This window comes from Barbus barbus (assembly GCF_936440315.1).
Source record: "Barbus barbus genome assembly, chromosome: 38".
Lineage (NCBI taxonomy): Eukaryota > Metazoa > Chordata > Actinopteri > Cypriniformes > Cyprinidae > Barbus > Barbus barbus.
The window spans coordinates 13973322-13986784 of NC_136716.1; the positions used below are offsets into that span (position 1 = coordinate 13973322).

The following is a 13463-nucleotide window of genomic DNA, read 5'->3' on the forward strand; positions in this document are numbered from 1 at the left end:
ATCCAGCCTTGTTCAAAAAAACCAAAGACTAAAACCGCACTGAGAATATGCACTTCATTCTTTTTCTTTTCGGCAATACATATTGTTTCAAAGCAGCTTTGCAGAAAATAGTGCCTTAATACCCCCAGTGAGCAAGCCAAAGGAAACATGGCAAGGAAAAATCATTCCAGAATATCACACCAGAAGTGCACCATCTGTTCAGTAGGTTAATCGAAGTCAATATGAACTTTGAAGTGGCATTTCCTGTCTCGATATGAACGGTAATATAAAAAAATATATATTGGCAACAATATTCAGACACCTTTCAGCAATAGCAAGTATGACTGTGACTTATGTACCAAATAAACAGCCTGATGTGATTTAAACAAGTAGGACATGTTCCTTTATCAACATCATTTGTTGTTCCTGAAACAACATTCCTATTATTCAACCATTGCCTTCTGATTTTAAAGCGTTAGGGCTTTGATTGGTTGCTGAGGATGTTGTTCTAAGACCAACAAAGGATGTTGTATGTCTAGAGACATAGTGTCAAATAAGCAAGTACAGCATATAGCTCTACTTCAGCTTTTTCTCATAGAGCTTTAGAATGATAGCACACTTAGACTGAACATTCATCAGAGGCAAGAATTATGGAAGGTGAACAGAGCTACTGAGCACAGACTCATGGGAACTGTTCCTCAAGTAAGGAAGATGAAGCCTGTCCTGGACCTGACAGAGTTTAACTTGGACATCTCTGCTGAGAGTAAAGGTAAAATTCTGCAGCAGGCTTAGTTTGTGTCTGAAAACTGGCTCTGAATGAAGAATGAATAGATGAAAGTAACATTTTATACTTTTTGTCCTCAAGGTAACTGACGGGAGCACCAGACAGAGGTATTTTACACCGGCAGAGTAGCGCTAGACAATAACTATTATTACTGTATGGTAGAGCAGTAATCTTTCTGTCTGCCTTCAGTTTCCATCTGCAAACTATATCGGTGAGAGATAACATCACCATCATTTAGCAACGAACATAAAGAGAAATCTGTCTCGATGATGGAGTTTCCGTTTATATTGCTCAAGGACAGAATTATGTCGGTTATAAAACCGCCAACGGTCAGCATAAAACATTAGCGTAGATCTGAGGACTTTGCTTTAAGAAAAGTACAAGTTGGAGGAAATCCTTTGTCTGCATCAACAAAAAGGCATTTACTGAACTGTGCTACCGATGAAGCTGAAGACAGATCTGGACAACACTGAGTCAACCCCCCCCCCCCATACACACACACACTCATGAAAAGAAAAGAAAATTGTAATTTCTTAAAGATGTTGTATATTTAAAAATTATTTTTGATATAATTCTTGTCTGTAAAATCTCATGTAGAAAGTAGAGATCGACCGATATATCGATTTACCGATATTTTTCCCGATATTTAAGCATTTTTCCATAATCGAATATCGGTTTTGTAATATCGGATTCCCCGATAAACACCGCCATCTTGTGGACGTTTTCAGAATTGCGCGCAGGATCGCAATTGCAGCGCACCTGAGGGGAGACCAGACAGCAACGGCGTGCAGGTACTTGATTTGCTGTAGTTAGTAAACTATTTAATATTACAGGCATTAATGCACAAATTAGATGTATTACATAAATGCCTGATATATAGTTTAAATGCAACTTGGCTCTAGGAAATATGATAAATAAGATACTCTGTCAAGCCCTGTCCCTATAAAGATAGGCTATAACTTTGCCTGAAATAAGACAGCCATGAATTAGCACATGGTGGAAATAAAAGCGCTGAATTTAATTCTCTCTGTGGTCTATTAGTCTCGTGAATTCGGAGTCACATAGATAATCCGTCAAGTCCTCTCCCAATAAAGACGTAACTTTGCATGAATTAAATAATACAGCCATGAATGATTGCATGTTGGAAAGAAAAGCATTGAATGTAATTCTCTCTCTGTGGTCTATATGCTCATCATTAGTCTCGTGAAGCCGCTTTCATATTGCATTTCACTCAGCGGTTGATGCTCAAGAAATGCTCAGCACGGCCACCGCATGTAAACTTTTAACAAGATTCACTTTTTTGAAGCACCCTAAATTGTATTAACACTTACTATATAACCATTATTTCGTTTATAAACATCTAAATTAATACAACTCTATGGAAATTAATTATTTATTATCTCCGCGATCGATGGCAGTTTGAGTAGCCTATAGTTCTGTGTAAAGGCATAGATAAACCGCGCTGTCAGCAGCATAATTTAGAGCATGCCAGTTGAGAAATGCAATAAAATACAATGCTTGTTATATTCCAATATTCCAGAGAATATTATTCCGTGAATTAACATTATCCAGTGAATTATTCTTCACTCTTTATCCTATTAAACAGCTTATAAACCTACTAAAACTGTAGTTAAAAATGAAGTTGATATGACTTTCCTTTATTTTCTCCATTTGAAAACATTAGACTTTCTATGTTAATTTTGCTTACTGCTAATATTAGTGTTGCTGCTAAAGCTTTTTATAAATAAAATGTTTTTTATTGTTGTAATACGAAGATTAAATTTAACATGACAGGGCTCTAGACTGCGACCAAAATGGTAATTGTTTGCGAGTTAAAATTTGACGTGGTCGCATTTGTACGAGTGCCAGGTCTGCGCTGCTCCAAAGCGTCTGCTTCATACAGCGCGCGCTGCCAGCCGCAGCACATTATAGCAGGAGTCAGATTTCACTGATCACGTGAAGAGAGGTGCTTTCAGCCGAGCGCTTAGTGGGTAGAGCCTGGTTCATACTCGCCGCGTCAGCACGAGCGTGAAGGTGCGCGTCGCGGATGGAGCGCAACGGATGGATTTGTTTTCAAACTAAAGTAAAAGACCGCTTCTTAAACCAGAGAAGGTGAACGTGGTGGTATTCTTGTAGAAAAAACATGCAAGTCCTGTCAGCTACAGCCAGTTTAGTTTTACTTTTCTTTTTGTTTTCGTTTTGAGAAGCTTGTTATCTTTGCTGTTTACCTCAGGTTATGCTATGGAGGCTTTCCTTAATTAAAAAAATATATATATTAATATTTATTTGCTTCCTCAGAGTTTGCTAAACATTCTGTAATATACTCGGTATATAGTACAGCATGTGGTGTGTCCTATGCCATGCCTCCTCTTATTCGTTTTTGTTGATAAATGTTATGTAAGAGTTTGTCATTGTCAACTTACTGTTTTATTGTTGTTGCGCTTTTTAATTAAGAATAACAATGAATCCATCTTTTGTTTTAGTCTTAAAAAGTTAAAGGTGTATAGATATAAGCAAAACAGACAATGATCTTTTCTTGTAAAATGTGACACCAAGATCGCAAATTTGAAAGTAAAAAGCGCACGAAAAAAGGAATTCCTGTTCACAAAATTTAAATCACAAATAATACAGATGAAAAAGAACGAGTTGAATGTTGAAAACTTTCGTTACCATATAACTATAAACTATGATAAAAGTTCATCAGCATGCATTGATTAATCAAATGTTGTAGCAAAAACAAAAAACAAATTGCAACCAAATTATGTGCTCGTGCGCAAAAGTGAGATCAGTGGGAAGAATGAGTCTAGAGCCCTGCATGAAAGACTGCTAATTCTCAAAACATTTTTTGTTAAGATGACTGAAAGGATGAAAAACCAAAGTGAAGTATGGACTTGCTTCACGCAGTCATTTATTTACTTTATAACAGTAAATAAATATCGGTTCTGCATATCGGTTATCGGGCACATAGACATGCAAATAATTGGTATCGGTATCGGTTATAAAAAATCAATATCGGTCGATCACTAGTAGAAAGGACTAAATATTTGGTGCTCTAAAACAAAATATTGTTCCAACAAATACATTATGTCAGTAATGAGAAATAGGATATCATATCTCAAACAATAAACACACTTTTCACCACATCTTGAGGCCATTATCGGAGACCCAATTTGTTAATTTATCTTTTACTTAATTCAGAGGGGTCTGACTAACTGGCCTGTTCTCACATTCTTTCACACTGTGGTGATTTGAAAAATAGCACAGTGACAGAGGAGAGAACTCCCTCGCTCTCCGGCTCAGTCTCTTAATCTGTTTCTCTCTTGGTTATTGTGACAAGCAGACACAGAGAGAAGTGTAGACATTAGGTTGTCCCTTCTTTCCCTTTGCTCTCTTCTCCTCAGCTGTGATTAATCTTAGGCTGCATACCTCACACCACAGGCTGAGGAGCAAGCAGGAGCACACTGCTGCCAGTTGAAGGACAGCTCTTCTGTTTGTGTGTCTATGTTTGAAGTGTTGGGCTCTTTACTTGAGTCTGTTTGCAAATATTTGGAATTCAAAATGAATAACTGAATCAGTAGCCAACATGTTTAATACACATTCTTTGTTCAGTTGTTATAAGTGCTATTATTTTGAATTTATGCCTTTATTAGACAAATTAGTACAAATAAGAGAGGATGAGAGAAGAGATCAGTATCAGACTTAAAGAGAGGTTGACTGAGGTGCTACAAATTGCGGCTATTAGAAGTAAATATTAAAAACATGAAAAGCTTTATATGTAAACAACCATTCAAAAATTTGGGGTTGGTAAGATTTTCTAACGTTTTTGAACATCTCTTTTGCTGCATTTATTTGATCAGAAATACAGTAAAAACAGTAATATCATGAAATATTTGATCATTTAAAATAACTTTATTTTAATATATTTTGGGATATCGATTTATATATTATATAGCAAATATTACTTATTATTGCAAATTTAAGCTATATTATTACCCAGCTCTAATCAATTAAATGTGACTTTAAGGCATAACAATATTAAGTTATTATATTATAAACGTGAACATTATGATTTTCTGTAAAGATGCTTTGAAAGAATGTGTTTTGTGAAAAGCGCTATATAAATAAAACTGACTTGAAAATTTGGTTTATTTATGGTCTTCCGTACTCTTCTCTTTGGTGTTAAATGCTCTTCCAGAAATCATTTTAATATGCTGATTTGGTGGTCAAGAATCATTTCATATTATTATCAATGTTGAAAGTGCTGAAATTATTCTTTGATGAATAGTAAGTTAAGAAGGAATAATTTTTTTGAAACTGATTTCATTTGTAATATTATAAATGTCTTTACTGTCACATTTGATAAATTTGACCTATTCTTACCAGATAAAAATATTAATTTCTTATAAAACATTATAAAAACAAATCTTACTGACATCAAACCTTTGAAAGGTAGTATACTTTAACTAAATCAAAGCAAAGCTATTTGGGCACTTCTGGTAGCTTGCACCCATCCATATCATAATTGCTCATTTACAAATATCAAATACAAATAAATGTTATTGTACTATCAATAACATCCACTCCATTTCACTAATAGCAGACTTCTACTTGGCTGCATGTGTCTGTCAAGAGTATGGCATACTCGCATGATGATGTCATCTCTCTCTGATGCCAGAAATTTCAGGCTATCCAGACCACCGCTATTGAGCTCCAAGATTTTTCAATACTCACTTTTAGGAAGATGAAGAAGCCAATCTAGCATCTCAGATGTGCAATTAATGCGCACTAATGTCTTTTTTAACGTTAGGAGATGGATTATATAAGTCACAATTGTGTTGTCAAATTTTGGATGATTAGTGCATAACCATGAATTATGTCATTCACATGTTAGGATTGCCCAGAGCATGGTTAGGATATCCAAAGCCCTGTGGTGTGCAGCAGACACTATAATGAAACCACTGTCATTTGTTCAGAAATTGCATCTGGAGCATTTTAAGGCCATATGCAGTGGAAGAGGATAACTAAAACGATCAGAGAAATGGAAACCCAACAATGCCAATCACTGGTGTTAAACCAACAATTTAGGAAATAAGGCATGACTAATATATGCTAAAAGAGATAAAACTACTGTATTCCTGTGGTGTTAAGCAATACCTGTTGTTCATTAGCAGCCGCAGCAAACTGGGCAGACATGTTTTTCAGCAGTGTAATAATGTCTTTGTAGAGTTCACTTTTTCTCATATAGTAGTTTACACCTCCTTCTCCATTGATTCTCTAGAAAATGAAATCATAATGTAAGTTTAAACACAGATTGACAACATTCCCAATGGTGTATCAGTATTTTTGGCTGAGATATAAGTCAGGTTACAATAGATATCTCAATCATAAAGTCATATTTGAAAAAGACAAGTGAGAGCAAGAGAAAAGGTTCAACACTCACTAAACACACACATAAAACGTCCATCAGCTGCACACACATGCACAGACATAACTGTACTTTCAACTTTCAATCTCTGAGGTTTAGAGGTGAATTGTTCTGATTAAATATCTAATCTTTACAATTAGCATCACTGTCATATGCAGTAGATTGAAACTGACCTCAAATGTACAATGAACAGGTGAGTGTCAGTAAGCATTGAACAGAACACAGACTAGGACAAGAGACTCCAAAAATTACAGACATTTAGAGAGAGGTGGAGGGCGAGAGAAATTAGATTGAAGAAAGAAACACGAAGATAAAAATAGACATATGTACTTGATTAAGTGGCACTCTGAATGAAAAATATTGTGGTGTGTGAAATGTTGCTTTTGATTAATTGCACACATATTTAGTTCTGTGGGGCGGCTCGAAACACTGAACACAGCAAGAGAAGCAGATCTGGATCAGAATCATATAACTGTCATGTCATGTTTCACTTACCTCATGTTTGGAAAAGTGTCTGTATACCATACCTTTCAAACACATTAAGAGCACATTGTGTATAATCAAATTGTCTACCAAAATTTGCTCTCTTGACAGCCTGACACGTTTCAGATTCAGAAAACTCATTGCATCATTCAGCATTCCGATGGGATGCATTAATTTCCATCTGCTAGGTGCTCAGGTCAGGCTTGTTGGGATATGCCCAGTTTAGATTATCAGTCTCCTCTGAAATTGGTTTCATGATAAAAATACAATATATAATCAACTGAGGGAATGTCCACACTTCTGAAACGGATTACTAATGGCAGATGATACGTTATGTAGCTGAATTCCATCATTTTTGACACCAATGTAGCAGTACTGTATTTTGCTTTGACATACGAGAGAATTGAGTTCCTAGAGCAATCTAAAACCAACATACCAAATGACTGTTATAACTTTCTTGACAGTTTTCTCACCTCATCGAAGAAAACTCCGCTTGTACTGCAAGTGATGAACAGAGTGGGCTCTGTGTCACAGGTCTCAATTATAAGGGAGCAGATCTCTCCATCCATCTGCCTCCACGGTGGAGAACGACAACCATTGGAGAACACGTAATCTGTGGAGGCAAGATTTATGCTTTAGAGATTTGTATATTTTGTTACATGCATATCGTGTCAAATGTTAAATTAGTGCACCGTTGTCACCTCTCGACAGTAAATATTTGCAACTTTAATATTATTTTGCAACTTCAGTTTTGGAAAGTTCATACAGTGCTGGCTTCCACCGGGGCAGATGGACACTTTCTCCCAGTAGCCCTGCCAGTGAAGATGACTGATTGTTCTTCAGGACTGAGCTGCTGCAGACATAACCCCAAGATAAATCACCCTCGCCAAACACCCCTGCCGATACTCCACATGCTCCAAATCGCCCTGTGCATCCTCACGGTGTCCCCCCCCCCTTTATTTGCAATAGAAGCTTCCAATTTTTACTCAGCATACGGGGACACATTTTTCAAAAAAAGCCACATCCATCATTCACAATTTGCAGGCTGCACTCCTCTTTCCAAAAACAGTTGATTGTTATGGCACAGCAAATCTGCCCGTTCTCCTCAGGGAGAAGGGAAGAATTGATAAATCTCTTTGTAAACTGAAATCTGACATATGTAATGGTTTCCATGTTGTGGAGACTTGAATACAGACATGTTATATTTAAAGGATATCCAGAATTGCCACTAATGGTGGTGGCTTGAAGACTGAGTGTGAGGCAGAGAGAAAAGCTTTTTTGACATTTAAGAGTGTTAATCATAAGCCAATAAGCACTAAAATGGTCAGAACTACTAAATTTTGTGAGCTCCTTATAGGAAAACGACCCTGGAAAATGTTTCGATCTTAAAGATTCACCAGCAAAAAAGGTCCATTGTATATTGTAAACAGTGTAGCAATGCAAAACTGAACAAAACAAGCAGTTGTATGTTGTTCAACGTAGCTTTAAAAGGTTTCTAACGTACTTACGTATTTTTGCAGCTAATGTATCACAGCCGTATTCTCTCATTATAACAACAACAAAAAAAAGTGTAGACCAAGTGTAAAATAAAAGATTCATTGGGCAGTATACGGAGCTTCGTTGATTATAATGAAGTTTTGTGAGATCGTGATGAACTAAGATGAGTGACAGCTTTTAATGATTATTAAGGAAGTTTGCAAATGGGATATTGATTTAATACAACAGTTCATTAAACAAGAAGTTAATATTAAGTGACTTATTTTGTCTGACTACAACACCATTGACTTATTTTGCTCTATTTCATCAACGAAAATTGTTTCAAAAAGTCTCGGCCAAGCCGCTGCGCATCTCCATTCAAACACAGCGGTGTTTCGTTTATGAATGAACTGCATTTTTAAATTAATCTAGTGAGTCAATGATTCAATTACCCATTCGACAGTCACGTACTTCATTCCTGAATGAATCAGCCGTTCGAACGAATCAATTAAAGGAATGAATCAGTGATCAAATCAATGACATACCGCCACCTACCGGCAGTTTTAGTTTATTTTTAAAGTATCTTTTCTGTCATTTAAATCATTTAATATTTCTAAATTCAAAAATGTATGCTTAAAACATTAACCTACACATGAATTTATGAATTTAATTGCACTTATGCAACCTCTGAGCCTCATTAAACATCTGAAAATGCACCTACAAGCCACTTGTGTGCTCTTCTGTGCCACCTCTGTAGTTCAAATTTCTTAAATACTGATTTCATTTGATTGGCATCTTATTCTACTTGTTTTTATTCTGTTGTTTTAATTAGAAATAATAAAAAACTTATAAATATATTTTTTTGAATTTGACAAAAAGATGACAAACTTTTAATAAAGTTAGAAAAATGCCATTACAAAGGTAAAAACAAAATTCCCTGTAAATCACTTTAAGGAGTCAAATATCACCTCGTAATGGGAAGGTTAATTTTTGATTATTGATTTGAAGGTGCGCCTAAATTTTTGACTGTGCTCCTAAATATTTTAAATTAGGAGCACAAGCGCTCCTAAAAAGAAAAGTAAGCGTAGAGCCCTGTGTTGTCACATTTAGTAGTTCGGTTGAAATCAAGGCTTTTCTACAGGAATCTCCACAGTTCGAAATTTCACTCGAGGGCAAAAGATTTCCTCATGCACGTTTCACATTGGGATCAGGTTGGTCACACAAATTCACCAAACTAAACAATAGAAAGCTGCTTGGTTTGAAATTGACTTCATAGATCACTATGTTAATGACAATGGACAATAGATCTTTTTTCGCCCACAAAATTCCACAGAAACTGAAATTTTCTGAGAAACTTTGCCAACTTTATGCTTATACAGTCTTCTAGTACTGTCAAGAAAATAATGACTGTTTAGTTGAATATAGTTCATTCCCACCTCTGGAAGTCTGCTTTGCCTACTTCATAATTTTCACCTAGAACACTCTTATCTGAATCCTCTAAAGCCTTGAGAAAAGCTGTTTGCTGAACTCTGATATCAGTTGGTATTGATTTAATTTTTTGCAGGCTGTTCGTTTTACATCAGCATGGATGTCGGCCCCGCGCACCTGCATGAGGTTCGACTCTGAAAGTGGGACTGTGAGAATTTCACTGGGGCCAACTGTCACCTCAGTTGTCTCTACAGATCCATCTTTTGAGTTATCTGACACCAACCTCTCTTGATTCAATTTCTTGTTGGCCTGCGGGAACTGTGATGGTTCAGTGGCCACATTTAACTAAGCACCACGCTTCCTGTCGCAGCTCTGCACATCATCACTAACAGCCACATTAGTGGCATTCATCTCGTTTTTGTTAGAGTAGGTCTGCCTAATGTGTTCGTAATTGAAACACACAAAAATGTATTTACTTTGAACTAATAAAATAGACAAAAGTACAAAATCTTGTGCAAATTGTCTTTAATTGAAGAAAAAAAAAAAGAATTTTTTTATGTAATAAGAAAAATGGTGTAAAAAATAAGCTTAATTTAAAATGAAAAAAATATTTTAATTACTTGCTTGGAAGATTTTTTCTCGTTTAAGCATAAGCTCCCTTAATTTTAATACATTTATATGAAGACTGAATATTTTATGAAATGTTGCTTTTCAAGAATGTTTACTGTAGAAATTGGTACTGGAAAACAAAACAAAAATACTGAGTTTACAAGGCATCAGTCAAGCATTTGCAGCCATGTCTGACAGTCACATGTGAGAAGTTGTCTCCGTTTTTTCCAATTACTAAATTACTCTACAACTTTAGTCCAATTTAACAACTCTCATTCATGCCGGAAAACTATAATCACTCGCTCCCAGCACCAGCTCAAAGAGAAAAAGAGAGAGCGAGGGAGAAATCTGTATGAGAGAAACCAGATTAATCAGATAGAGGGTGAAAATTCTGGAAGTGAGTGAGTGACAGAAAGAGATAAAGTGAGCAGAAGTGATGGAGAGGGGGGAAAGTGAGGATAATGCAAACCTGATGTGTAGCTCACAGACTTCAGCACCTGGTTTTCTCCTGTTCCACAGAATCTCTTCAACATATCTACCTCTGTATTAACAGCTGCTGGGCTTAGCCTGCCCTCTCTGGGCAAAAACACACACACAACACAGAACAAAAATACAGCTCATTAACCAGTAACAGTAATATAACTACGAATGCATGCACAACTCCAAAGTGAAAACATTACTTGTCAAGTGGTGTAGATGAAGTATCTTTTTTAGTATCTTCATTGTAAATATATATATATAGTTAGATATTAAAGCATGGCTGACTGCTTTGATTGAAGGCAGTGTACAGTATATGTATACAGAAAGAGTGTTTACCCGGTGATCGGTTTGACAGCAATACTTAACAGCTTCTCGTCCAGCTGGTGCAGGATATTCAATAGCTCGTCTTCGTGTATTGTGGGAGAGATGGGCCCAAAGATCTTCTGTATTGGCTCCCTGTTAACTGTTGGCCATTAACACAACTGTTTGTCATTCAAAAACACTTCCACTCATCTTTATTTTTCCCTTAGCCCCATTGCAGGTTTCACTCCAAGATTCTTGGAAACAGGGCGATAGGTGTCAGTATAAAAAAACACTGGTACTATTGGGACAAACAAGAGCCCACTAAACGTTACCAAAAGCTTATCGACTACACATTTAAAATGTTAGCCAAAAGCTGCAGGAAGCAAGCCTGGAATTAATCTTCAGGTGGAAAATTAGCTTTAAAAACTGTGGTCTAAAAGCCAAAGACCACTAGTGAAAATGCTTCTATTTCACATTTGTCTAATTGATACTGACTTTATTACAAGTTATATTATCAATTAAAACTGAACTGAAAAATAACATGAATTTCAGATTGTCTTCGTATATTTACTTATTCCTCTTCTTGCTTTAAATGACAAAGCATTCAAGCTGCACAAAACTCCACAAGTTTGTGTAAAGCCTGGTGATCATGTTTTCCAGCCTAATCTAAGAATGACCCCAAGAGCATCTTGTGCTTCAGTGGAAGAACATCTGACTGATTGTTTAATATAGGTGACATAATCAGTGTCACAAATGTTATTTGATTGGGTCCTATAAATAGTGCAGAATCTTAAATATTACTCATTTTATGTTTTTAGTTCCAAGTTTAAAAAAAAAATCCAGATTCTCAATGTGGTCTCAGATTTTGGGATTCCAGATTCTCCATCATAAATGGATGTAAGCACTGGAATAATGAAGGCTGCAAATGTGTTAATATTTCTAATGGCTACAAGAAATAAGGAATAACAGAACATGTTATTTCAGACACATTAGCTCTTAAAGTAATACTGCATGTTCTGCATGCAGCTCACCTTCCAAACAGGCCCGGATCTCCGTCATCTTTTTATCTTTGCTTATTTGCAAAAGGTTAGAGAGATGGTGAAATGAGTGCACTGTAATGTCAGGTGGACTCAGCTGGAGAAGGGGACTTCCGTTATCATCACATTCCAGGGACACAGCCGTTTCTCCTCTATAAAAGAGAAATGGCAAAGGGTAAGAATAATCTGAAATGTGGTATAAAGCAGAAAATTAAATTAGATGTAATCTTTCTTATTTCTCTAAAGTTAATGTCATGTTATTCTTAGTCAATTGCACATCTAACAATCTCCAGTTGTTGGTATTACCTGGTGTCATATATATCTGATGTGAAATCAGCCGCTTCTAGAGATGTTTTCCATTGTAAAGGCTCCCTGAATAGAATCCTGGCCTCCTGTGGGTATCTGTCGTCGAAGTCCTCCGTGAAGAGCAGGATTTCAGCCAGTATGTCATCATTCAGAGGGCTGTTCTCGAGTTTATCCGCATCAGAACTCCACTGAATTGCCCTAGAGAGTGTCTCTCCCATGACGGACAACAGATGATCTGAACCTAGCATTAAAACAGAGTTAGTTAACACTGTTAATAAAACATGAGAAGGATAAAACTATATCAATGCGTGCATTAAAGCGCGAGAACCGATATGTGGTGTTTCACACATATTTAACGATTATTATTTAACTTTAAAGATGCAATATTTGTGACCCTCTTTAAAAGTGTCGATTTATAAAACGGTTTATTACTCACCAACACACGTGACTAAACAAGTATGTACAAAGTTTCTAACCGTTTCCCGCTGTCTTGCTAACTTCTCGGCGTTCCCTTCAGTTACCAAGCAAACAGAAACGAACTAAGGGCAGGCTTCGGTTGCTAAGATACGGTCAAACAACGAGGAGCAGAGAGGGTCAAAAAAGAAGTGAAGGCAACAGTATTGCCAACTTAGCAATTTTGTTGCTAAATTCAGCAACTTTTCAGACTCTAGCATCTTTTTCTTCCAACAGCACCTAGCAATAAATTTTTTTTTTCTTTTTTTTTTTTTATTATTTGGCAACTTTTAGCAACTTTTGTTCAATGACTCAAACGATAAAAAGGTACATATTTTCCGTCTAAATTTATCAAAAAGAGGAATCCAAAAATGCCTAGCAGAACACATCACATGAATTAAGTTAGCTGCTATTTGCAATTGTTCAATTTAATAATAACTGAATAATTGTTAATCAGAATCAGAATCAGAAAGAGCTTTATTGCCAAGTGTGTTTGCACACACAAGGAATTTGTCTTGGTGTTATGAGCTTCCAGTACAGAAAGTACAAACATAGTGCAGACAACATATAATTAAGGTGATAAAGAACACTAATGAAGAGAATATACAATAATTAAGGATAACAATAGTAATAAAAATAAAAATATACAGAAAAGAGACATGACCATAGACAGAACTGTGAATGTGCATGTGTCCTATGT

General features: G+C 36.2%; 1 protein-coding gene across 2 annotated transcripts in view; it reads right to left on the reverse strand.

Annotated features, from left to right (window-relative positions):
- odad2 (outer dynein arm docking complex subunit 2) overlaps positions 1 to 12955 on the reverse strand; it is a 71761-nt gene extending 58806 nt beyond the window's left edge. The window contains exons 1-7 of one of the 2 annotated variants that reach the window (XM_079398430.1): positions 12787 to 12955; positions 12311 to 12551; positions 11999 to 12156; positions 11001 to 11127; positions 10654 to 10760; positions 7145 to 7284; positions 5918 to 6037 (exon numbers count right to left, since the gene is read on the reverse strand). In XM_079398430.1, the coding sequence (XP_079254556.1) occupies positions 5918 to 6037; positions 7145 to 7284; positions 10654 to 10760; positions 11001 to 11127; positions 11999 to 12156; positions 12311 to 12528 (870 nt within the window). In that variant the 5' untranslated portion in view covers positions 12529 to 12551; positions 12787 to 12955. Of the gene's footprint in view, positions 1 to 5917; positions 6038 to 7144; positions 7285 to 10653; positions 10761 to 11000; positions 11128 to 11998; positions 12157 to 12310; positions 12552 to 12746 lie in introns of both variants that reach the window. The other variant, XM_079398429.1, reaches the window with a different exon arrangement.
- Between the last annotated feature and the right edge of the window lie 508 nt (positions 12956 to 13463).